Source organism: Electrona antarctica (assembly GCF_951216825.1).
Source record: "Electrona antarctica genome assembly, chromosome: 13".
NCBI lineage: Eukaryota > Metazoa > Chordata > Actinopteri > Myctophiformes > Myctophidae > Electrona > Electrona antarctica.
This window is the reverse complement of record NC_136794.1, coordinates 20,648,220-20,672,194: the sequence shown is the minus strand read 5'-3', so window position 1 is coordinate 20,672,194 and position 23,975 is coordinate 20,648,220. Positions and strand designations below refer to the sequence as shown.

Sequence of the window (23,975 nt, the reverse complement as noted above, 5' to 3'; positions counted from 1 at the left end):
CCAAGGACACTTCGAGTTCGACATGTAGCCAGGAGGAGCCGGGATTCGAACCGCCGACCCATGGATCATTGGAAGACCTGCTCTATGACCTGCTCTACCTCTTGAGCCACAGTCGCCCACAGGTAACACATATTATAACTCTATGGTAATTAAACCTCAGTGATCAATACCAGTCTTTTATGGCTATGGGAGCAAGAGCCTCCAGAGGCTCCAGTACATACAAAACAGCGCAGCTAGGATCCTGATGAGAGTGCGGAAATATGACCATATTACACCCACCCTCCGTTCTCTCCACTGGCTCCCCATCACCTTCAGGACTGAATACAAGATCTCCCTACTTACACACCAGTGCATCTAGGGAAATGGCCCCCCTCATACCTCAAATAACTCATCGCCCCTAAACCCGCCACTCGAAGCCATGTCTGTGGAACTCTCTCCCTGTCCCCCACACCAACCTCCGCACCATGGGCGTCCGGGCCTTCTGCCACACAGCCCCATGTCTGTGGAACTCTCTCCCTGTCCCCCACACCAACCTCCGCACCATGGGCGACCGGGCCTTCTGCCACACAGCCCCATGTCTGTGGAACTCTCTCCCTGTCCCCCACACCAACCTCCGCACCATGGGCGACCGGGCCTTCTGCCACACAGCCCCATGTCTGTGGAACTCTCTCCCTGTCCCCCACACCAACCTCCGCACCATGGGCGACCGGGCCTTCTGCCACACAGCCCCATGTCTGTGGAACTCTCTCCCTACTCACCTGAGAGCACCACAGTCCACTGACTCTTTTAAGAATGGACTTAAGACCCACCTTTTTAAGAAAGCTTTTCCCTAACATGTTTTACTGATTATGATGTTGCTTACGCTTCTTTTATTGTATTTTATTTTATTTCTTTTGCCATGCTTTTAACCTTGTAGCATTCGTAAGAATGTAAAGCGCTTTATAAATAAAATGCATTATTATTATTATTATTATGGGAGACACTCACTTATGCTTCAGAAGCCAATCTGTCCCCAAAATGCATTTAAAAACATTAAGATTCAATACTTTATTGCCATGTCAACAGAGTTGATTGGAATTTGTTTCAGTGCTCTGAAATTAAATTCAGCGTTGTTTCTCTTTAAGAAGAAAACAGACAGACATGAGACCACAGGGTGTTTGGTACAGTACATCAGCGTTTATTCCATGCAGTTGTTTGCTCTGATTTTATTCTCCCGGATAACCATTGCACTGTACACAGAATAATACAGGACATTGTCAGGATTGGTTGATCATAATGCCATTCAAGAAGAGAAGGAATTGGAAATATGAGAAATGAGAGTGACAAAGAAACAGATGTTTGGTAGGCCTATAGGACAAAATACATTTTAAGTTCTATAGTTAGTCACTTGTACAGAAACTCAAGTAATTTGTATTTTGGTTAAGAATAGGGACAGATCACTGCGGAATTGACAGAACCTGTATTATACATGTCTCCGGGCATGAAGACTGCCTTATAGCCTATATCAAGACATAATCTTAAGGAAAACCTGATGTTGCTGTGCATAATTGTAAAGCCAGCAATATCCTAACCTGATGTCTAATGATATCAAAGAGAAGTTTTCAGTATGTTTTCAGTATGTAAGACAAGTAAAAGACAAAAGATACCTCCAAAAATATTTAAACGGTAAGATGACCAGATCAATGCTGTGATTAAATATGCCTTTTTATGCTTCACATACTGTCCACTTCCCATACCCACTTGTTGTGCTTTCTTTGCATAATACTTATCATGAAAACGAACCCGAGACATGACATTTCTAAAGCTGCCTGAAATTAAAAACAACACTAAACATGCCCAGTCATTCATAATAAATTAATTCCATAATCATGTAGACCAGCTACAAAAAAAAGAAAAGAAAAAAAGACTCAAAATAATTTAAAACTTTACAACAATCATACTCACGGGATATATGCCAGAAAGACAATGCTGTTAACAGCTTGGTCTAATTTCCCAGTAATAACATTAGGTTATAACATTTCCCTCGTAAACATGAGAAGGTTGAACATGGACAATCAGGTGTATTCAGTACCAGTGGGAAGCATCTCCATCCAGCTCTGAAGCTAAAAGTGTACTGCCCTCCCACAAACTTCAAAAATGAGCCCAGCTTTGAATCACACCCCAATGCAATGTTCAATACTGATGAAATAACAGATCAACGGATCATTTAAATAGCTTGCTACTTATTGACAGCCTTTTGGCCAGTCAGCAACAAGAGGCCCCAAGCTTGTTTTTAGATACGTTTGGAGAAGACAGAAAACAAGTCACATTACATTTACAGATGCTTATATACAGGAGAGGCTAACACTGAGATGAGGTCGTTGAAAACCAAGAGCGGACTGGTTGCTCTGTGGCCTTGTCTCTGGCTTATATTCCTTACACAGCCGACTCCACACACTTCAATTATGACATGTATACATTTGACATTAACTTATTAACTTCAACCCTGACTTGCAATCATAACTACAAAAATTATCTAGATGGATGACGAACACTGGGACAAGGGAAAAATACCTTATAGCTCCCAAAGATGCAGTATCCCCTTTCAAATAACAAATGACAAGATAAAAGGAATATTTCTAGGATTCCTCCATGAACACAGTGCTCACATCAACACGGTGCCCATGTCACTGGCTGAGGATTAGAAGGAATGAAAGCATTACATTTACACAAAACAAGGCAAAACAATTCACTGTAGCTGTCGCCATCTAGAGGAGATTGATATATTGCTCCTACACTCATTCAGCAACTTAAACCTGAGCATCAACTAGGAAAAGGCAAGTTCACAGAACATAGGACAGTTTAAAAATATAGGTTTTCATAAGCTAATAGCCATAAATTGTTGTCTTTTGTCACTCTGTGTTGTGTCCAGCCAGCTAGACACCTCTTGTCCTGAGCAAACAATCCTTCACCTGAGCATCAAGCTACGTTATTGCTGTTCATTCATTACATTAGGTGCCTGTACTTTTGACAGTGCAGTTAGTGTCTTGCCACAAACACACAACTCTATCGTACTGTATTACCCTGCTAGAAAATTGAAAATTGGAGAGTGTTGGACCTATTTTTGTTTTTGTTTGGGGGTTTTAGTATAAAAAAGGATACTGCACCATAATGGCAACTAAAACGCTCTACTCGGCTACATAATATTAATGTCTATTACCACAATAAAGGGTTGAAGAACAAGGCTATCCTTAAGACATTTTTTATATACCTGCATGGTCCATAATAATATGCCACTCAAAAACATTCAAACACACAATTGGTCCAGTCTGGTTTCTCACAGTTCTAGAGCAATCCTGAGATGAGACTTGAAACCATCACAGTCATGTGAAGAGGAAAGGCTTCATATTCATAAACACTGACATTTGATCTGCTCATGACATCTGATTAATGATGATGATCATGTCGGTATGTCTCTGATAAGGATGAGTTGGGTCCTACTGTGGAATCTGGGAGAGAAATGTCTCTCTTTATTAATTCTTTCTGTATTGTGAGCTGGGTCTGTGTCTCCTCTCCTCTACGTAGGTCGTCCACTCATGCAGTCTTCTGGCAGACTTTGCACATACGAGCCAAATCAGACATGCTAGGGGTGGTTCAGCAGGAATCCTGATAACTAGATGCATACCGTGGTTGGCCAACAAAGGGGTGATGGGCTGGGAGAGTCGGGGTGGATGAGACAGGCTGTTCATGCTGGTGTTTGGACCATTTTCATGTCTCCCTGGTACCTTGCCAGCCAGGGCAGGGAGCACGTTCTTGGGTTTTGTACTGTAAACTCATGATAAAGCAATTCAGTCATTCAGTTGTAATCAGAGAGTGCTGGTTAGTGGATGGGTGGGTGGGTAGGGGGGTTGATCTAATCATTAGATGCATTAGAATCTAATGATTAGATTATAATGTATTGAAAATCAAATGGCCACAGCCACTCTTTCGACCCACATCAGAATACCTTTTATGACGCCATAAAAATATGGGTCAGTCACCTGAGAGACCAGCGCTTACTGATAGACATATTTGACACGCACCATAATGACATGACCCTCCCTGGTGTCCAGAGGATCTTCACTGCATCTTTCACCATCATCTTCATTTGTCATCTTCATCATCATCCTCCGTCTCTCACCACCACACAGTCAGCCCATGTTCAGTTTTGTGTCTTTTGTTATTTTGTTCGTTTGTATTTTGTTAGTCTCAGAGAATGTACAGAGTTCCTGATTTTCCCTCAAAACTCAGACAAAAATAAATTATGAATGTTACACGATCTACTGTACAATATCATTCAAAAGGGAATCCCTGCTTTTTGGGTTGCCTGGACGCTGGGTTGAAAATAGGGGTAGGTGGTGTCAAGAACAGGGTTGGATCTAAGAGCGACTGCATGATGTTTTTGCCATGGGAAGCGTTGTTTACAGTGTGGTCCTCTTATTGCTGTAGTTCCTATAGGGCAGAGTGGGTTTCGATAGCCTCCAGGCAAAGAGAAAGTAGAGCCCACCGGGGATTTCACCATGAGGATGGGGCCCCCTGTTTGTTGTTCCTAATAGTGGCATCAGAGCATTCTGCTTCTGACGAGTCACAATCAGAGTCACCAAACTGTAGTGGATTCTGTGGGAAAAAACAGTCAAAGAGACAGAGATATTAGTACAGTATATATTGTTACAGATCAAACTTATGCTAAAAAAATACATTTCATTCAACATTCTGATTCAAGGCAGTGTAAATATCAGAGAACACAAAGTTATAGGAATAAGGAAAATACATAGCTGAGATAAACATTGAGGGGTGTAAAGAGTGGAGATGTGCTGGCGTGCGTGTGTAGTGTGCAAGCCACAGAGTTATAAACTAGAGGGCAGACTGCCCCGCCCCCAGCTATTCATTTCAATGGAAGTTGCTCAGTGGCGTTTGAAGCACCTGGAAGAACACTCCACTTCCGCATTTTTCTTAATTTGGTGCCCAAATGCGGAAGTACTAACCTCCATGAACGCACCTGAATCGATTAATGAAAGAGCGCTCTGTTAAACCTGACTGCAGGTACTTCGCTTGCCTGTAGTTCCTGCCTGTAGTGCCAGCTTTGGCCAGTAGGGTAAAGCGGCTTCACCGTTTTCCAGCCGCTCTGGGGGCCTGGTGGTGTGTAAGCGTGTATACATGCGTGTGTGAGGCCATATCAGTCAGTAACAGATCAGATATCTCTGGCCTACAAGTCATTGATTACAGTGTTAACATATCCTATTCAGCTAACAAACTAAAGGGTTATAATTCATATAAATTAAACCATCACCCAGGCACTTGTTGTTGCCTAAACCCTCTCTGTGCTTTTATCACTCCTTTCTCCCAGGGCAAATAAAGGCTAGAGGTGATAACTGTTATCATCAGCCATGTGATTGGTATGATATCACCAAACACATGGCACTTAGTTTACACACACATTTGGACCACAATGGAAATAAGCGTGAACCTTTTCGTGTTTTTGAGCGGTGCCTCCACTCCAATACGTCTGTCTGTCTGTCTGTCTGTCTGTCTGTCTGTCTTAAAGATAGAAAACGAGCTTTCCGTTTCTGTGCATTAGAGGTACATTCAATTTTGGTCATCCTGTTGCAAGTAACCTTAGCGAGTCACCCATTTTGCTATCTTAATCTAACCCTCAAACACAGCAACTTTAATTCCCCTTATTACATTGTTTCACTCCAATTCAAATGTCGATATATTCTATCTATTTCAAGTGAGATTTCTTTGTTGACACTGCTCCCCACCATCCTCAACTACAGTAAACCAAACAAAAACAGCACAAGGCCTTGTGGTCTGACCTCAAAACTGTGGTCATCGGAGCACAGTTTGCCAAGGGAAATCTGGGTCTTGACCCTGCGTACAGCGCACTCCTTGTCGGACAGGCCGTCCGACTGTGTGGAGATGTCGATGGGGATTTCTGGCGTGTGCGACAGCAGTTCGTCCAGGTGCTCCTCCTGGCTGGTGCTCATCCGCTCCAGGGGCCCGCTGTGGGAGTGGTCGCTGGTGTTGCCCTCCTCTCCGTCGGACACAGACTCCAGGTTCTCTGAGCTGAAGGTGGAGTAAGACTGGAAGCTGCTCATGCAGCGGTGAGGTCTATGGGAACGCACCGGGAAGGCGAGGGAAAATGGAGGACAAGGGGTGAAGGATGAGATGAGAAAAGAAGTAGTAGATGGAAGACAGGGAGAAAGGATGAGGCAAGAGATGGGGCGATTTCCAATAGAAGAGAGACATACATTAGATGGGGAAAGTAGAATTTAATGTCATTATTTTCAGAGAGTGTCATTCAGTGGTATATTTGGCTGGTAGGCCTACTGGGAATTCTAAAATATCATATCATATCTGTCTGAATGAATGAAGTTAAATCCATGTGAGCAAAATGTTAATGCTCATTGCTAACGCATCTATTACCTCTGTCTCCTAGGAAACTCCACTTCACTGTCCACCTCCCCCTCCTCCTCTTCAGACGACTCATCACCACCCTGATAGAGGAGAAATTATCTTTATTAATATCCATCATAGTGTCACTGGTCGGTCACTACCACACACACACACACACACACACACACACACACACACACACACACACACACACACACACACACACACACACACACACACACACACACACACACACACACACAGAAGAAAACAAGATGTCATGAAGGTCTTTCAAATGTAATCGTAATCTCATGGATTTAAGGCCAGCCATTACCTTCCTGAGTGGTCTGACTGTCCGGGGCAATCCAGAGGACGCCTCCTGTTCCTGCGGCTCTGCCTTCTCTGTGTCTTCTCCGTCAGCAGCGGGGTCGGGTACCCTGCCTGGCGCTGCCGCTGTGGACGATGTCCCCTCCTGGGTGCCGAGCAGAGAGTGGAGGGGCAGTTCTGGGTGGCTGGAGGCGGGAGGAGTCTCCTGACAGTGCATGCAGCCAGGGAAGGGATGGGCCTGGCAGCAGGGGCACAGAGAGCCCGCACCGCTACCGGGAAGAGGATTGGAACCGGTGGACGAGGTTCGCTGGCGCGAGGCCGCGTCCACGGCAGTGGAGATGATGTCTGGGCTGGCGCCAGAGACGCGCCGCTGCAGGTGATCTGTCTGGGGGCTGCGGAGGGCGGCGGCCGGGCCGAAATAACGCAAGTTGTTGGCACAGTTGACAATGGCCTCCACGCGGCCCTTCAAGGGCAGGAGGGGGCCATCTGGTAGTGGGTGGTGGTGATGAAGGTGATGGAGATGATAGTGGTAGTGCTCCCCGTCAAGGGGCTGGGTCTCCTCTGCTGCCCCAGGACCAGGCTTCAGCACCCCAGGGAACTCACTGTGGCTGCCTTTGCTGTTGGCGCGGCGGTGGCGAGGTTTGCTCCGGTAGCGGGCCTTGCCAGGAGGCGTGGAGACCTTGGGGCTGCCAGATAAGGGTGACGGGGAGGGGAGGGGATCAACGCTCGGGATACCATCAGAGCGAAGCAAGTCCGGCCTGGATAGGAGTACAATGGGCAATATTAATGCACAAGAGGCAGGTAATTATGCCTATGTTGTTAAGGGGCGCTAGCCCCTCCTATGTCCAGCTTCGAGGGTCTGTGTAAACACAAACATTGAAGACAAAAGCGTGTAAACACAAACATTGAATACAAAATAAGTGAGGACGCAAATTGTGATTGGCCAGAATGAGATGATGTATGACGACGTATGATGATAAGAGTGCCCCTCACTTCACACAGGTGTGATTTTATACAGCTTTTTGTTCCCACACATCTCATATTTGCCATTGACAATGAAGGGAAAATTTACGTCATATGTAGACGAGCAAATCGGCTAACCAATCACATAAATTTGTTGTTCATGAGATGATGTATGATGATGTATAATGATAAGAGCGCCCCTCACTTCACACAGTTGTGATTTTTATTACATTCTATCTTGTTGAGGGGCGCTAGCCCCTCCTATATACAGGTTTAATGTTTCTTTTTCCTTAACCAAACATTAAAAACGCCATTGACATGGACAGAGTTTAATGTTTGATTTGTCCATGTTTGTTTTGTCTGATAATTATTTCATAAAAGATGTATATATAGCGCCCCTCACGTGAGTTTTGTGTTATTAAAATAATTAGCCAATGATGCTGAACAGTATATGGCGCCACATGACTTAACTGGAAGTGGAACATAATGAGAGTTGAAATCGAGGTCAATTTGTCTTACTTTCCTGGGCTTTTGGGGATTACGGTATGGATTAGTGTGTGTACTGTATGTAAACTTGATGAACCTGCAAATGCTGACATGTGCAGAGCAGCAACAACAGGGAATTATTGCCAAGGAGCTTAAATGTTTTTTTCTTCTATAGAAATGTGTTCAGACTGGCAGGGCTCAAACCTTTTGGTGGGAGGCATCCCAGGTTTATGGGACATGCTTCCTTTCTTTTTGATGAGCTTCTCCACAGCGTTGGGCCTAACAATGGGCCTGACCAAGTGGCGCTTGTAGTTGCCTGGATACTTCTTCTCCACTGTTTGTTCTCTCCTACAGAGAGGTGACAACAGCATTAGTAGGGAATAGGGATATACAGCAGGACATGCACAGCCAAGTGCTTTTGTTGAAGCCCAATGATAGACTGCTATAAGTTCTTAAAGTGTCAACAGCGTCAACTTGGATGACGAGAGAACCTAATTTAGAACTATGCTTAATGCATGTCTGTGAAACTCATGTCTGTGAAACTCAGGGTTCTCAAAAGAAAAAACATTATAAAGAATGTTTCTTTATAATGTTTTTTAAACTTAAGGTCAGGCAAACGACAATGAAACAACAATTAACGGTTAACACTGTTAATCTAAATAGTTTAAGATGAAAACTAGAAATTGTCTGAGAATTGGTACTCATGTGACTCACAGAATTTAGCTTATTGTTTGACTAACTGAAAAATAGCTCCAGAATGCTTCTATGCCCATTATGAAGACACAGTGAGGCATTGCTCCAGTCCAAGCATGAAGTGGCTGTAGTCTGAATATGCTTTAGGTAATCTTACTAGGCAGTTATAATCACAGTAATTAGTAGTCAATCTAATTGGCACAGAGCAGAGTCCATGGCATTTGAAAATACCTACACTAACAATGGGTACAAAGCGTCCCAATAATGGATTAGGATAAAGGTAAGATGGGATAGTTTGCAAAGCAGTAAGGGGTTTATCAGTGTACTTACTTCATCAGGTCCTTCTCTCGAACCTCCAGCTGCAACATGATGGCACTCAGCTCCATATAGAGGTTGTTGGCTCTCTCCAGTTTTCTCTCATAGTGTTCCCGGATGTCCAATGCATGCCTGAGAGGATCGGGAGATATGCACTCTCAATTTGAAATGACTGTTTCAAATCAACACTGTTGAGTACAAAATAATGAAGCTACATCCAGATGACACTGTAAGGCGCTTTGGATAAGCGCATATAAGCTGACATGACTTAATACCTGAGTTCATCCCTCCTGCGTCGGATCAGCTCCTCATCCAACCTGTGGATGCAGGTGCCTTCACTTTTGATCTTCTCAAAGTGTTTCTTCACTTCCTCCCTCCATTCGGACTATAAATTACACACACGCACGCATGCATGCACACACGCACGCACACGCACACACACACGCACACGCACACGCACACACACACACACACACACACACACACACACACACAAAAGAAAACAAGATGCCTTGAAGGTCTTTCAAATGTAATAATTATTATTTAGTCACCGAATCAAAATACTTTGACTGTCAAAGATCTCAATGGTCAGAGAAGTGCTTTCACACTAGCTCAACTCAAGGTCTGCGCAAAAACAAGAACAATGTTATCTAAAACATACAGAGCTTGAAGTTAATTGAACTGCAGTTGAAACGCTATGCTTTTGCATACCAGACTTATCTTTACGAAATTATCATTATCTTGAACCCTATAGCCTATACAAAAGCTGATGTGCTTGTATGTACGCTGTGCTCGTGCAACAGACCTGGGACTTGAAGTAGGTCTCCTGAGGGGCTCCAAGAATATCAGCAGAAGCAATGTCCAAGTGTAGCAGGATCTGACGAAATGATGGCCTGTTCCTTGGCTTTCCTTGCCTGGGAGGAACAAATGGAGATGGCAGGGGGTAACTCTACATCTTATGCATACAGCTATTGTTAGGGATAAGCAATGTTAATAATAATAAAGATACATGTATGGCATTTGTAAGTGATCTAAAATTAACTCACCATGTTTGTTTCATGAGGATTTTGAAGCCATCGGGGCAGGTGGAAGGGACAGGTAGGTGGAGACTATTGCTGCCGACCCCCCAGATGATGGCCGAAGAGTCCACGTCTTTGTAGGGGATCTCTCCCGTCAACAGCTCCCATAATACCACGCCAAACGACCTGCACCGCACAAGCAAGGTTACACAACTTCTAACACACTGAGGAGTAGAACTCAGAAACATGACTGGTGAGATCAAGTGTGGATTATGCTATTATCAACCTGCTGTTTCTCTTCCTGTAACAAGTTAGAATGAGAAGATTTCACTTACCAGATGTCTACTTTCTCAGACACAGGCTCATTCCTGATCACTTCTGGGGCCATCCATGCCACTGTACCCGCAAATGACATCTTAGTGCTCTTGTCACTGAGCTCCTTGGATGTTCCAAAGTCAGAGATTTTCACAAAATCGTTGTGTGTCACCAAAACGCTAAAAAATAAAAATACACACACACACACACACACACACACACACACACACACACACACACACACACACACACACACACACAGAAGAAAACAAGATGTCTTGAAGGTCTTTCAAATGTAATCGTTATTATTTATTTTAGACACCGAAACAAAAGAGACTGTTACAGATCTTTGTGTCTGCATCATCCTTCTGGGGGAGGGAGAGTGACCTATCCAGCAGATTCAGTCTGTTACCATTCTGCTGACTTTAGAGCTGCCTCAGCATAATTATATTGATTAGGGAAATGGGGATGAAGTGAGGGCCACGGGCTGGACAAGCCAGGACATTGTGTCTCGCTATAGACTCGCTATAAGGGCACTTAATGCTGAATACATTTTCTTAATGCTGAAAATGACATTCCAGCTCAGACAGACACACTGGCTAAGAGTCAACTGACTGAGGTGTTGTAGCTGGACTCTTGGAGACCAAAAACAAACTCTTTCCTCAGCTTTGCAAAGTTTGCATTTTTGGTGAGCCTGATCACACCATGCATCAGGCTGGTGCAAAATCTCCCTCCAACTACAGTGAAAATCATTGGCAATACAAAACTATTTCTCTGAAGCGAGTGCCTGAAATTCTGGAAATACCGGTGTAGACTTCAAGATGTGCATTTATGGAGCACATTCGTCATAGTAGCCCATGTGCTACTTGATGAACTGAAACGTATTTTGACTTTAACTTAAAATACAATAACTGGAATCGTCCTCTGCAGCTCATTGGCTTATTAGACATGTATCAGACACTCACTTGGGGGACTTGAGGTCTCTGTGGATGATCTTATGGAGGTGTAGGTAGTTCATGCCACTGGCAATGCCCGAGGCCCAGTCCACTAGAAGCCTGGGAGTGACTTTCCGTCCTGCCCTCAAAACCTCGTACAGCTGGCCCTGGGCACAGTATTCCATGAGGATGCAATAGCATGGGGCCTGGGTGCACACCCCCCTAGGATGGAAAAACACAGGGAGAAAAATGAAATTTTACAAATGACAAAACACCATGGCAATTATTTCCTTGTCTCTTATCAGACGCTTGCTAGTAATACAAAGGACACAAGTGCGACAGGCATTCTGTCCCGGCTAATGAGCATCAATTAGAGTGCGATCTGAGAACCCATCGTCAAAAACTAAAGGAAAAACAGCACCCTCTTATCTTTGACGGAGTCAACAGTCTGTCTCGAGAGACTAATTAGAGTGTAATGTGGGCACTGTGGCACAGTCGGTAGTGCTGTCGCCTCACAGCTAGAAGGTCCTGGGTTTGATTCCCACTGGGGACGCTGTGGGCGCTGTGGGCGTGTTCCCTCCATCAGTGCCCATACCCGAGGTGGGGTTGGCAAAAGGGCCTTTCTGTGTGGAGTTTGCATGTTCTCCCCGTGTCCCCTAGGGTAGGTACCCTCACAAAAACATGCAGTAATCCTGGTCTCTAAAACTACCTCCCCCAGCCAGCCGGGGCGCCTGATGGAGGGGAAAGGAACTGGTCGGAATAACGTGTTCCTTCCACGCGCTACGTCCGGCCAGGGAAATTCCCCCCTGTCAGGTGAAAAGAAGCAGCTTGGACTCCTCATGCATAGAAGGAGGCATGAGGTCAGTCCGCTGCCCCCCCAGGTTGGCAGAGGAAGTGTAGCGCCCAGGATTACATTAGATAATTGGCACTGGGTGAAAAAACTTATTTAGATTATAAAAAAAAACATTATAAAGAAAAAAGAGTGTAATGTGGGCCACACAGACACAGTGCACTTGCACGTTGAGAATGGTATTTGTCATCATAGCAAGCAGAAAAAAGAGCCTACAAAACACACATGGTGATCCCGGACTCACTTGAAACTGATGATGTTGGGGTGCTTGAGTTTTCGCAGGTGTTTAATGTCCGTCTCCTTCTGCTCGCGCACCTTCTTAATGGCCACCTCCTCGTTGTGCAGTTTGCCCAGGAAGACGGCGCCCTGAGCCCCGCTGCCCAGCCACTGCAACTCCGAGATCTCCTCAAACGGAACCTCCCACATGTCTGGATGCACAGATGGAAAATGTCACCAACACATTCAAACTCAATGTACTGCAGGTTGTAGCAATTCATGATGTATAAAATATTCTGTATTGCCCGTCTCAACTTTTAATTAGCTGCCCTGTCTGTCCTAAAGTGAATGTTTCCTTGTAAATACGAACTATAGCTTATTGGGACCGCCATGTTTAAGAACATTAACCCTGGTGTACCCTGGCTATCACATTTTCAAAAATAAAAATAAAAGAAATAAAAGAAAATACGATGTACAGTTCGCTATTTGTCATACGATAAGAGTATAGGGCTTAAGTGGTTAAATTAAGAGACAATAGCAGGTCAGTGAGGACAAGACAGCATGTGCAATGATATTAAAAGAAAAACCTGTCATAGCTGTTATCATTTGGTTTTCATTAGATAAACCTTGTTAAGACTATATTGTGTTTTATCTATTAAGTAGAAAAAACACATCATGTGACATAATTAAGGGAGCCATGCCACGTCAGCAAACCACACCGACCAAAAATAAACTGAAGGCCTCGCATGAAAAAGCCATAAGTGTCCATGCATTGAGGACATGAGTCACATCCTGTTTCATCCTTGTTATGTGGTTATGGAACAAATGTGGAGGAGAGGCTGTGCTGCTGAACACACAGCACTGCTATTGGAGAACAGAGGAATGCCAGCTGACCAACCACAGGGCCTAACCCAATTATGTCTGACCATAACTTGTAGGCTGCGCATCCAGCTACACCGGGCGGCCCCCACAGAGGGAGTGACGCCTCACCTTTACCATGACCCCAATTCAAATGGACAGCCTTAAAGCGGCCAATACGCTTGGCCAGGGAAGGCCCAGTCAATTACGCTTTCACAGTACATCGTTAGAAATGGGAGAGGCATTTGAGAAAGAGAGAGATATTAAAAGGACAGGAAAACTAGGATTGATATTAGATTTTTCATTTTTTTCTGCCTCTATTCTCATTAATATATAATTTAATAATTAACGACAATTCACCCTTAGCTAAGCTCAGCCCCCACCACTCTGCACCCCCCTAGGTCTGGCAAACAGTGTTACACATCCATTGACTTGCATTGGAAATCACAGAGCTTCAAATTCCCTTCTAAATGTCATTAACAAGGCCTGCAGTAGTCTGTGCATTGTAAAAATGTTCATGATTACAATACTATTTCAACAGACAAAATTCAAGCAAATGTCCCTACCAAAGAAAGAGGGAGAAACCGGGTGAATCTTGCAGTTTTTCCGATGTTAAGCTGTGTGTGTGACGTGTGTGTGACGTGTGCGTGCGTGCGTGCGTGCGTGCGTGCGTGCGTGCGTGCGTGCGTGCGTGAGTGCGTGTTACAGTGTTCAGCAACACAGCTATAGCCTTGCAGTTTCAGTGCAGATTTCAGCTTGGGTAATGGCATGAAAATCCCCCCCTGGAACTCTGGGTACATGGAATCACTCACTGTTGCTGGTGCCCCAGCACCTTAGTGTTATTAGTGTTATTGTGGTATTCCTATTATTGCTACTAATTGACATTGGCAGCTATGATGATATGTGACGGGAGCATGTCAGGCCATATGCCAGATGGCAACGGTTTATAAGCTTAGTGATGGGCGAATTTGTGGCTAGCAAGTTAAATCTTTATCCCAATCCAAATCTTTACACTTGCAAACTTGTCATGTGAAGTTGTGAAGTTGAAGATTAAGTTGAATTGAACACAACTGACCATATTCACATGGTCATTTTTGTTCTTACATTATACTCGGACGGGTGTAAACAAAATGACAAAATGGCATAATGTATAACAAAGTATTGATATAGCAAAGCGTTAGTTCATACAGGCCAGGGACATGCGAGTCTGAACACCTCAGCTGCAATACGCTGTCAGCTGATTGTATAAATCAGCCTAGCTTCCTATTCCTCATTCACATCTCAGCTGATCATTACGTCACACTTCCATACTCCAACCACATACTCCACTTCCATACTCCAACCACTCCAGCCTCCACCTTTTGATCAGAGTCTGGCATAGGCTCAAGAGTCTGGCATGAAATACCTGTGGATTTATTTCAATGTACAGTATGGCTTACGTATTGCTCAAACGTGTAAACTGAATGTTGAATGGTTGAATGGCTCTAAAGTAAACTAGAATTCAATGTTGCATACCTATAATCTGATTCAATGTTCTATGGCTTTAATGTTAAAATGCATTCAAGTTTGCATGACTCAAATTAATCTCATTAACTGTCTTGATACTGTATGTGCCTGCTCTTGTATACCCATGGGGGCCTTTGCCAACGTTCCCTGATTTTGCTTATCATGCTCCTTTCAGTGCTTTGACAAAATTCAGAGAACATTTCCCAGAGTGGAGCCTTTAACGCCAAGTTAAACTGTATTCCATTTGTTGCAATAAATGGATAATCTACTTTGATGTGAGTGTTTCTGTCTTAACGCAACATGGGCTCAGTGTGAATGTATCTCAGTCCCTAAAGAAAGACACTAGCAGGAACTGACCTTGCTGCTGCAACTTGTACTCTGTGGAGTAGGTCTTCCCTATGATGTTCCAGACAGGACGCAGACAGCCAAACAGCCCCTCCAGGAAGCCCCCCGACCCAGGCCCTGCTCTGTGAAAGTGGAGCTTGATGTCGTCGGGATGCGGGTGGTGGTGGTGGTAGGTCTGCCGACCGTCTCCGCCGTGGTCCATGGGACAGTTCCCCTCGCCCGTGCCCTCCTCCCCTCCACTGCCACAGCCCATGTGGTCGCAGGAGGCCGGCGAGCCAGCCTCCTCATTGTCCTGCTCCTGGAGCTGGAGCACGCTGTTGTCAAAGTGTCCCCCTTCGCTGCGCATCGAGTCCTCGCTCAGGGCCGTGTTGGGGGTGCTTATTCCTCCGCCCAGGCCTGAAACCTCGTCCTGGCCTGGGGGCTGCGGCGTCTGCACAGGAACGGGCAGGTGTGTCGGAGGGGCCAGATCGGTGATGATCTGGGGGAGTGGGTTAGAGGGAGGGTCCTGAGGCGACTGGGGTTCCTGGGGGGTGTTGTTGGGCACATTGGACTTCTTCATGGTGTCCCCGACCACAGTGAGTTTCAGCTCCTCCTTCAGCTTGCCTACCAGCAGGCTCGGGCAGGAGGTCCAGTTGAGCACCTCGGGGGAGCTACCCATGGTGCCGTGCATATGCATGGACTGCCCGGCGACGTAGGAGGGGCGTGTTCCTAACACGCTGGTCTGCCGTGGCGACGTAGGAGGGCCGTGTTCCTAACACGCTGGTCTGCCGTGGCGACGTAGGAGGGCCGTGTTCCTAACACGCTGGTCTGCCGTGGCGACGTAGGAGGGGCGTGTTCCTAACACGCTGGTCTGCCTGGATGCTGTGGCAAGTCACCTGTAGAATTGAGAGAGAGGGATAATAATAAGACAAAGTATATAACAAATGGAGCATCGCAATAGTCCAGGCAGGTGCAGAAGTCAGGCTGGTCCCACACTACATGTACATGTACTAACGTGCTTATAGCTCTGGTCATTCAACTTGCACCGCAATGACACAAATGCCACTCTACGACGTTATAGTGCTCTAAACACACATTTTAAGTCCATAGACTTGGCTACCACTCTATGACATCAAAGTGCTCTAAACACAAGTCCATAGACTTGGGTGCCATATGACGTAATTTCAAAAGCCACACGTTGGAGGGATTAGTCATTAATAGGTGAATCAGTGTGCCCAAAATTGTCAGTTTAACTGATATTATTAGGCGGCCCAAGATTTGGAGCAGGAACAGGCCAGGACAGGCTAAAGAAGCTACGTAAGTGCTGTTTTCAGAAGCTGATGCCACATCAACACAGTGGCTGGGTGGTAACCGCAAGGTTGCCAGTTCGAACCCGGGCTCCCCCAGAGTTAGTATCGAAGTGTCCTTGAGCAAGACACTGAACCCCTAATTGCTCCTGATGTGCTGGTTGGTGCCTTGCATGGTTTCCGCTGCCTTCAGTGTATGAATGTGTGTGTGAATGGGTGAATGTAATGCAATATATGTAAAGCGCCTTGGATAAAGGCGCTATATACTGTAAATGCACCATTTACCATTTATTGACGATATTCAGACGGCTGCCATCTTGCCAGCAAGGTGCTAACTAGGTGCAACTAGTAAATCCAAACAGAAACGTCCTATCTAATTGTATTAAACTACGTCAAACTCACCAACATTGCAGCTGTACGGAAAGCTTGAATTATCCTCTTTCAATCTGTAAAGTTTTTGTTTCATAAAAATCCACAGTAGACATGTTAAGTATTGGAGTTTGGAAGTGCTCGTTTTTAGTAAAGCAACCTCCTGCATTATGTGCAAATTCATGTGCTGTTGAATGATATCCAACGAGCATTCCCAAACTCTGGCACTTAGGAAAAAAAATAACCTGCACAGAATTTCTTGACAGGAAGTAATGGTCTATGGTGGATTTTTATTAAACAAAAACTTTAAAGATTGAAAGAGGATAATTCAAGCTTTCTGTACAGCTCCAATGTTGGTGAGTTTGACATTGTTTAATACAATTAGATAGGACTGTTCTGTTTGGATAAATGGGCTGTCTCTGGGAAATTGCACCTAGTTAGTACCTTGCTGGCAAAATGGCCACGGTCTGAATATCGTCAATGGTCAACCCTACCCCGCTTTGCCGCTCTGCCACTATGAACTCTGTGACTGTATAGCTCACCCTGTGTGTTTACAGACAAGAGAGAGAGAGCGAGAGAGAGAGAGAGAGAGAGATCAGCATACATTCTGTACAGCTGGAACCAAAGTCCACGAGGGGGGGGGGGGGGGGGGGGTAGGAGAGGCGGAGATCAGAGAGGGAGTTAAAAGGGAGTTCAACTGTGTAACGTGGCACACTCCTAAATCCAATCCAAAATGCACCCTGTCTACACTACACGCCACGGTTAATTTAACCCTGAGAGTGTAACATCAACACAGGATTGTACTGTATGTAGTTTTTTGGACTACTTCATACATGTAAACAGAAAGACATAAGGAATATATTCAGTAGTTTTGCGAAAATTCGCACCAAATATGATCTACCCCACAATAATCTTTTCAGATACTTTCAAATTAGAGACTTTGTTAAAAAATCAATTTCCCTCCTACCCTGAGAAACCAGCGAATAAACCATGGGACAACCTCCTAATACTGCGTCCTGGGCAAAGAGGCCATATTTCAGTGACTTATCAATCTCTTATGAGATTAAACGTCCTCCCTATGGACAAGAATAGAAATAGGTGGGAGACCGAGTTGGGTGAAACCTTTCTTGATGAATGGTGGGATGGGGCTATTGATCGAGTCACATCAACATCATGTGCTAGACTAGGCCTTATTCAATTCAAAGTCTTTCATAGACTTCATTACTGCAAATCTAAACTTGCCGCAATATATCCTGGAATTGATGACAAATGTGATAGATGTGCTCTCTCACCAGCTAATCACACACACATGTTCTGGTCTTGCCCCAAGCTGGTACACTATTGGACTAAAATATTTGAGATTTTGTCTGATATATTTGAGGTCCGTTTGGAGCCGTCTCCCCAGATCGCCATTTTTGGGGTACCATCAGATTTTGAACTTCTAACCCAGAAACAGTCTAATATGGTGGCATTTGCCACGCTGATAGCAAGACGTAGAATATTGTTGGGATGGAAATCCCCAACTTCCCCTTCTATAGCTATGTGGCTTAAAGATATTATGGGGTTTTTAAAATTGGAAAAAATTAAATTTACAATTAGAGGTTCAACAGACCGTTTATTACCTACTTTGAGAATCTGAGAGTACTTCCGACAGACTAATTGAGTCAATATTATGTGTTTTTTTTTTTTTTCTCATAATGATATAATTGTCTATAAAGGAGTATATCATTTATAGAGGGTGATGTATGACAACATTCCGATTCAACGCTATCTTTTCTAACATAACTTGTGATCTTATAATTGTATTTATTTTTGTTTGTTGTTTTTTGTTATTTATATTGTTTTTGTCATCTGTGCTTGAATTATTGTTTTTGTCATCTGTGCTTAAATTATTTTTTTGTGTCCTACTGTTTACACTTGGTCAAAAAATGTATGGTTGTTTGATTGGACTGGATCTTTTTCTTTTTTTTCCCTTGTTGCTATTGTTGTTTTTGTATGTCTGTACTCAATTATTATTGTTTTTTTTTAATATATTGTTTTAATTGTTTTAATAATGACAAAACTGTGGGGGGAGGGATGTGGTGAGGGAGAAAATGAAAAAAGAATGGTATGTTCAAACTGAACTTAAATTGTTGAAACCCGCTACCAATAAACATATATTTAAAAAAAAAGAAAGACATAATATGTCTTTCTTTTTTTTTTAGGCTAAAAGGATAACACAAACGTGAGTCCTGGGGACTCCATTGTGGTTCCATTGTAGTACGATGGCTCTGAAATAGTGACGGCTAGTATGAACACATATTTTGCCAACTTGGCAACATGCATGAGCGTAATTACATTCAGCAGAACTATGTCTCATGTCATGACCATAACTGGACAGCTGCCAAACAATGCCTAAGGGTGATTCATTCTTAGTTGGGAACCGGTGACACGGACCGGAAAATGCCAATGTACAATCTCTGAGACATGTTGTGAACTTGTATATCAGCTCATTTCGATGCGGGACGTACACCCACGCAAGTAGTATACAGACCCATACTAGAGCATAGCCATAGAATCTGGACATCTTGTGCCTGGCTTCTGTGTGTGTGTGTGTGTGTGTGTGTGTGTGTGTGTGTGTGTGTGTGTGTGTGTGTGTGTGTGTGTGTGTGTGTGTGTGCGCATGCACGTATGTGCACATATGTGCGCACATATGTGCGTGCGTGCGTGTGTGTGTGCGTGTGTGTGTGTGTGTGTGTACACATGTGCGTGCATGCGTGCGTGCATGTGTGCGTGTGAATGCGTTGGTGTGTGTGAGTGAGAGAGAATGCATGCTGTGTATCTGCTGGGGGTAACCTGAGCGTTGTGAGAGTGGAGTGACTGCCAGCAGCTCATCTATAATGCAGGGCTTTCTCTTAGGGCTGCTGAGAGTGCAGGGGAAGGAGAGAACAGCTCTCTCAGGTATCCAATAAATCCTTCCCGTCCACAGTCGAGACAACCGACCCGTGCGAGTGCAGCTAGGGCCCCACGCTGTAATTCCACCCCATGGACGCGCCTCAGAGCCGGGCTTCTGACGTGGGCCATGGTGGGCGGACATATTTGAGCGGACGGAAAGACACCCGTGCATGAAGATGCATGCATGCATACACATGTGCAAGTGCGTGCCCACACAGGAGGACCATGCGCAGCCGCAGACCTACGTCAAACCCTAACCTAACCCTAACCTCAAGCACGGGAGCAGCGCATGTTCGACCGCATGTCCGACCGTTGTTTCCGCATGTCGGTCCGTTGGTGTGTCTAGTAATCTGCGTGTGCATCCCTGCGCGGACAGCCATTCATACTAACCCCTGTAACCCATTAGGCCACTCATACTCCATTCAAAATACATTATTAGGGTTACGGTTAAGTAATCACTACGGTGCACAGCAGGGAGGACTCTTCTGATTTATATGCAAAATATACATAATTATCAGAGTTAAAGGTAGGGTAAGTGATCTTTCCTTTGTTAAAATGAGTATTAAATAGCTCAATATTCTGATAGTACCCATTGCTATGTATAGAGGGTTTGTTCTTCCCACCAGCTCTTTAATAAACCAATTTTATACAATAAGGAGATTGTACGTCTCTAAATGTTTTGATGAATTGAATAAGGTGGACCCTCCTCAAGTGTAATGATTTATTGGGTCATCCACTCACAGTTAACAGTCTTTGTATTCAGTTGTGCTTGAAATGTACTGTAATTCTGCAAACTGTTCTGCAAAATATTTCAATCAATCAATCAAAAAAGAACACAGGACACAGGTAAACAAGTGAAGTGATGACACAAAGAAATGAGCAGACAAAATTGGAACTGTTATATGATAAAAATTGAAGCTGATAAATGGGTACTCTCTTCTGATTGGTGGACATTTGGCAGCCCACCTGAACATATATTTTCTGTATATTAAAGAGCTGAGAGACAGGGAGACTCCTGCTACTGATCAAACAAACACTATAGCAATGATCAGAATATAGTGATTGAACCCTTTAAAAAACGTCTTGTTTTAACCAAAAGATATCACTTACCCTACCTTTAACTTTGCCATTTGTAACTCAGAGAATGTACAAATGTAACCAAAATGTAACCAAATCAGGTTACATTTGCACTCTCTCAGAGTTCACACTGAGGATTATAGTGTGTAGAGGAGAGGCTGTGGTCTCCATGTCTGACACTGAGAATAGGAAATGGGCTTCTCTCCGTTTCTGCCATTAATCACTAATGGAAGATCTCTATTGCCATATAATCACATGAATAATGTCTGCATCCAATCCACAGAGGCCTCTGGTGTCATTTACATAGTCATTAATTCCAGGATTTTCCAAAGTGACCACGGCCAGGCCTCGGTGCACTGACCATCTACTACTGTAACTGGCGAGACAGAGCGAGAGAGAGAGAGAGAGAGAGAGAGAGAGAGAGAAAGCATGTTTGACAGACATTACCATTGAGGAGAGACATTCTTCAGACACAGACATCCAATCATATCCAACATTATAGTGTTTTTGTTCACCTTTGTTCATCAATCCCCTCCGAATTACTTACACATGATCTCATTGGCATGCAAAATGGCATGCAAAACGGGTGTGGCCAATGCTATAGCTGGTGCTGGTTGCACCTCTGTGATTGCTGCGCCCGGAGCGCCCCTCCGCGGATACGTCTATAGCTGGAAGCCTGGAGGAGAGGGGCAGTGACTTGGCCAATCACTGCTGACCCGCCGACTGGAGAGTGTAGTGGTTGAGGGTGGAAACACTCAAGGTTGGAGACAACCTGATGACCTCTCTTCCAGGCCAAGGCTTCATCCATTAGAAATGGATTATAATCGCATGATGTATTTACAAACATGCAGTTGGCTCCAGACGAGCCTGCTGGCTTGATTGTATTCGAGTGATAAGTAACCTACTGGTTCGAAGCGGTGAGATAACAGTCAACAATAATTGGTAATCGGTGGTTTGGACTCTCCAAAATTGGGATCAGCATCGGACTCTAGACAGTCCTTGGACACACAATGGCCAAAATAAACCGGATATTGAGAATAAAAGGGAGAGAGAGGCGGTGCAGTGGTGGGGGTGGTGTGGGTGTTTGAAGGAGAATTATCAGGGGCTGATCCTTTAATCCTTCAACAGAACTCTAGAGGCAGGCCGGTACATAAACACACACCCTCCCCCTCCAAATCTCCTCTGTATAGTGGCATCTCCACCCAAGGGCTGTCACAATCCATATGATTAGATCTGTATACTGCATCTCCATCCAAGGGCTGTGACAATCCATATGATTAGAACTGACACACAAAGATATTATTGGTATTGTTACTGTATCAGGTCAGGGAAGAAAAAGATATGCACGCACATGCACGCGCGCACACACACACACACACACACACACACACACACACACACACACACACACACACACACACACACACACACACACACACACACACACACACACACACACACACACACACACACACACACACACACACACACACACACACACACACACACATACACCGTCCTTATCATCAGGCTTGAGGAGTATCTGATTTCAAGAAAATGTGCGAACACACAAGCCAAATGGACACACATGCCTCAGGCCTGTCTGGCAGGATCCAATAATCCCACTACTCCTCCCAGCAATCCACTGGGGAAGGCCGTTGTGTTCTGTACCACTCAGCAAATTTCAAAGAGGCTTCATGAAGCAAGCAGGCCTTACTTTAGATACAAATGTAGAGGTTGACACCCAATTGAACGTGCACGCACGCACGCACACACGCGCGCGTGCGCGCACACACACGCACACACAGCAGCAGCATCTGTGTCCCCATCAGTCTGGGCCCTCATTAAGGGAAGCCCTGCTGGGCCCCAAAGGGGGACCGTCTTTAGTTAACAGCTGCTCCTGCAACAAAGACCCAATTTAGACCCCATCATCCCAAGCCCAGTCATTCACATGTTACCATATCAACGCAGCATCCGCTCCAAAGCTGTTGTCACTCATCATGCCCCGAAAAAACACACACACATACACACAAAATGTAATTACAATTGAAGTACAATTGAATTAAGGCATGAAATAAGCCATGTGGTTGATCAACATTCATTCATTAATATTTCATATTACTATTCACTATGTTTCTAGTTTAAACGTTTCATAATAGTTTAAAGAGCAGAACATAAAGAGACTTAGAACTAAATAAATAGGAGAAAATGTTCCATTTATTGCTACAGTGACATTTATATTTACAAGAACAGTGAAATGATTCACATCTACTGATCTGTGCTTAGTATAGTACAAGTGCAAGGATTATATACAGAAAGTAAAGATGGAAGCAGGACAATTCACCATTTGTCAGCCTTCTGATTGGTCCCTAACTGACTAACCAGCAGGCTCTTTCTGCCTTGTTCCGCCCTGGTTCCGCCTTGTTTATGTTGAATTTTCTAAAACATAATTTTTGGAAAAAACTAAAAACAAACATGATATTCCCATTCACCATGCTGCACCTGGGATGTTCCTTTTTACTGACACCAAGTATAAAATAAGAATTGAATGCACAGAATATCAATACGAAGCAACACGTTATTTCAACGGTAGTGGATGGAGAGAAAGGATTTTTGTCCAACCACGAAACGGCAACCAATGGGTGCGAAGAGGGGCACAACCAGGGGCGGGACTTGACAAAGGGTGAATTAGGCTATGCACGGGACACATCATCAGATGCAAAAAGATTATAAAACAATAACGGGTGGCTGTAACAACTGCGATTAGAAGGTTCCATAAAGTCTGTGTCCGTCCGTGGATGCGCATATTTGTGTCGGTACTAGTGAGGACTATCTGACCAAGTCAGCAGCATACTGTACATGTCACCATTTGGCATCGTCTCAGTCGATCACTCAGCCTGCTTGGAACTTGGACGAAAACAGGACTATGCACTATAGAAATTAAAGCCAAAACCTTTTTTGGCTGTCTCTCTCGTCAGACTGGGAAGGCAGACTGAGAAAGGGGATGCTCCTTTGTTTTAATTTAATAATAATGAACAAGGTAGGTGATCATCTCCCCAGCAGTAAT

General features: G+C 44.4%; 1 protein-coding gene across 1 annotated transcript in view; it reads right to left on the bottom strand.

Annotated features, from left to right (window-relative positions):
• Positions 1–1,156: 1,156 nt before the first annotated feature.
• Positions 1,157–23,975, bottom strand: part of map3k13 (mitogen-activated protein kinase kinase kinase 13) — a 41,651-nt gene continuing 18,832 nt past the window's right edge. Inside the window, exons 3-15 of the mRNA XM_079518293.1 lie at positions 15,255–16,117; positions 12,562–12,745; positions 11,498–11,689; positions 10,553–10,711; positions 10,245–10,403; positions 10,004–10,112; positions 9,474–9,583; positions 9,214–9,330; positions 8,395–8,538; positions 6,749–7,499; positions 6,445–6,515; positions 5,835–6,129; positions 1,157–4,635 (exon numbers count right to left, since the gene is read on the bottom strand). Coding sequence (XP_079374419.1) covers positions 4,534–4,635; positions 5,835–6,129; positions 6,445–6,515; positions 6,749–7,499; positions 8,395–8,538; positions 9,214–9,330; positions 9,474–9,583; positions 10,004–10,112; positions 10,245–10,403; positions 10,553–10,711; positions 11,498–11,689; positions 12,562–12,745; positions 15,255–15,918 — 3,057 coding nt within the window. The 5' untranslated portion in view covers positions 15,919–16,117 and the 3' untranslated portion in view covers positions 1,157–4,533. The remainder of the gene's footprint in view (positions 4,636–5,834; positions 6,130–6,444; positions 6,516–6,748; positions 7,500–8,394; positions 8,539–9,213; positions 9,331–9,473; positions 9,584–10,003; positions 10,113–10,244; positions 10,404–10,552; positions 10,712–11,497; positions 11,690–12,561; positions 12,746–15,254; positions 16,118–23,975) is intronic.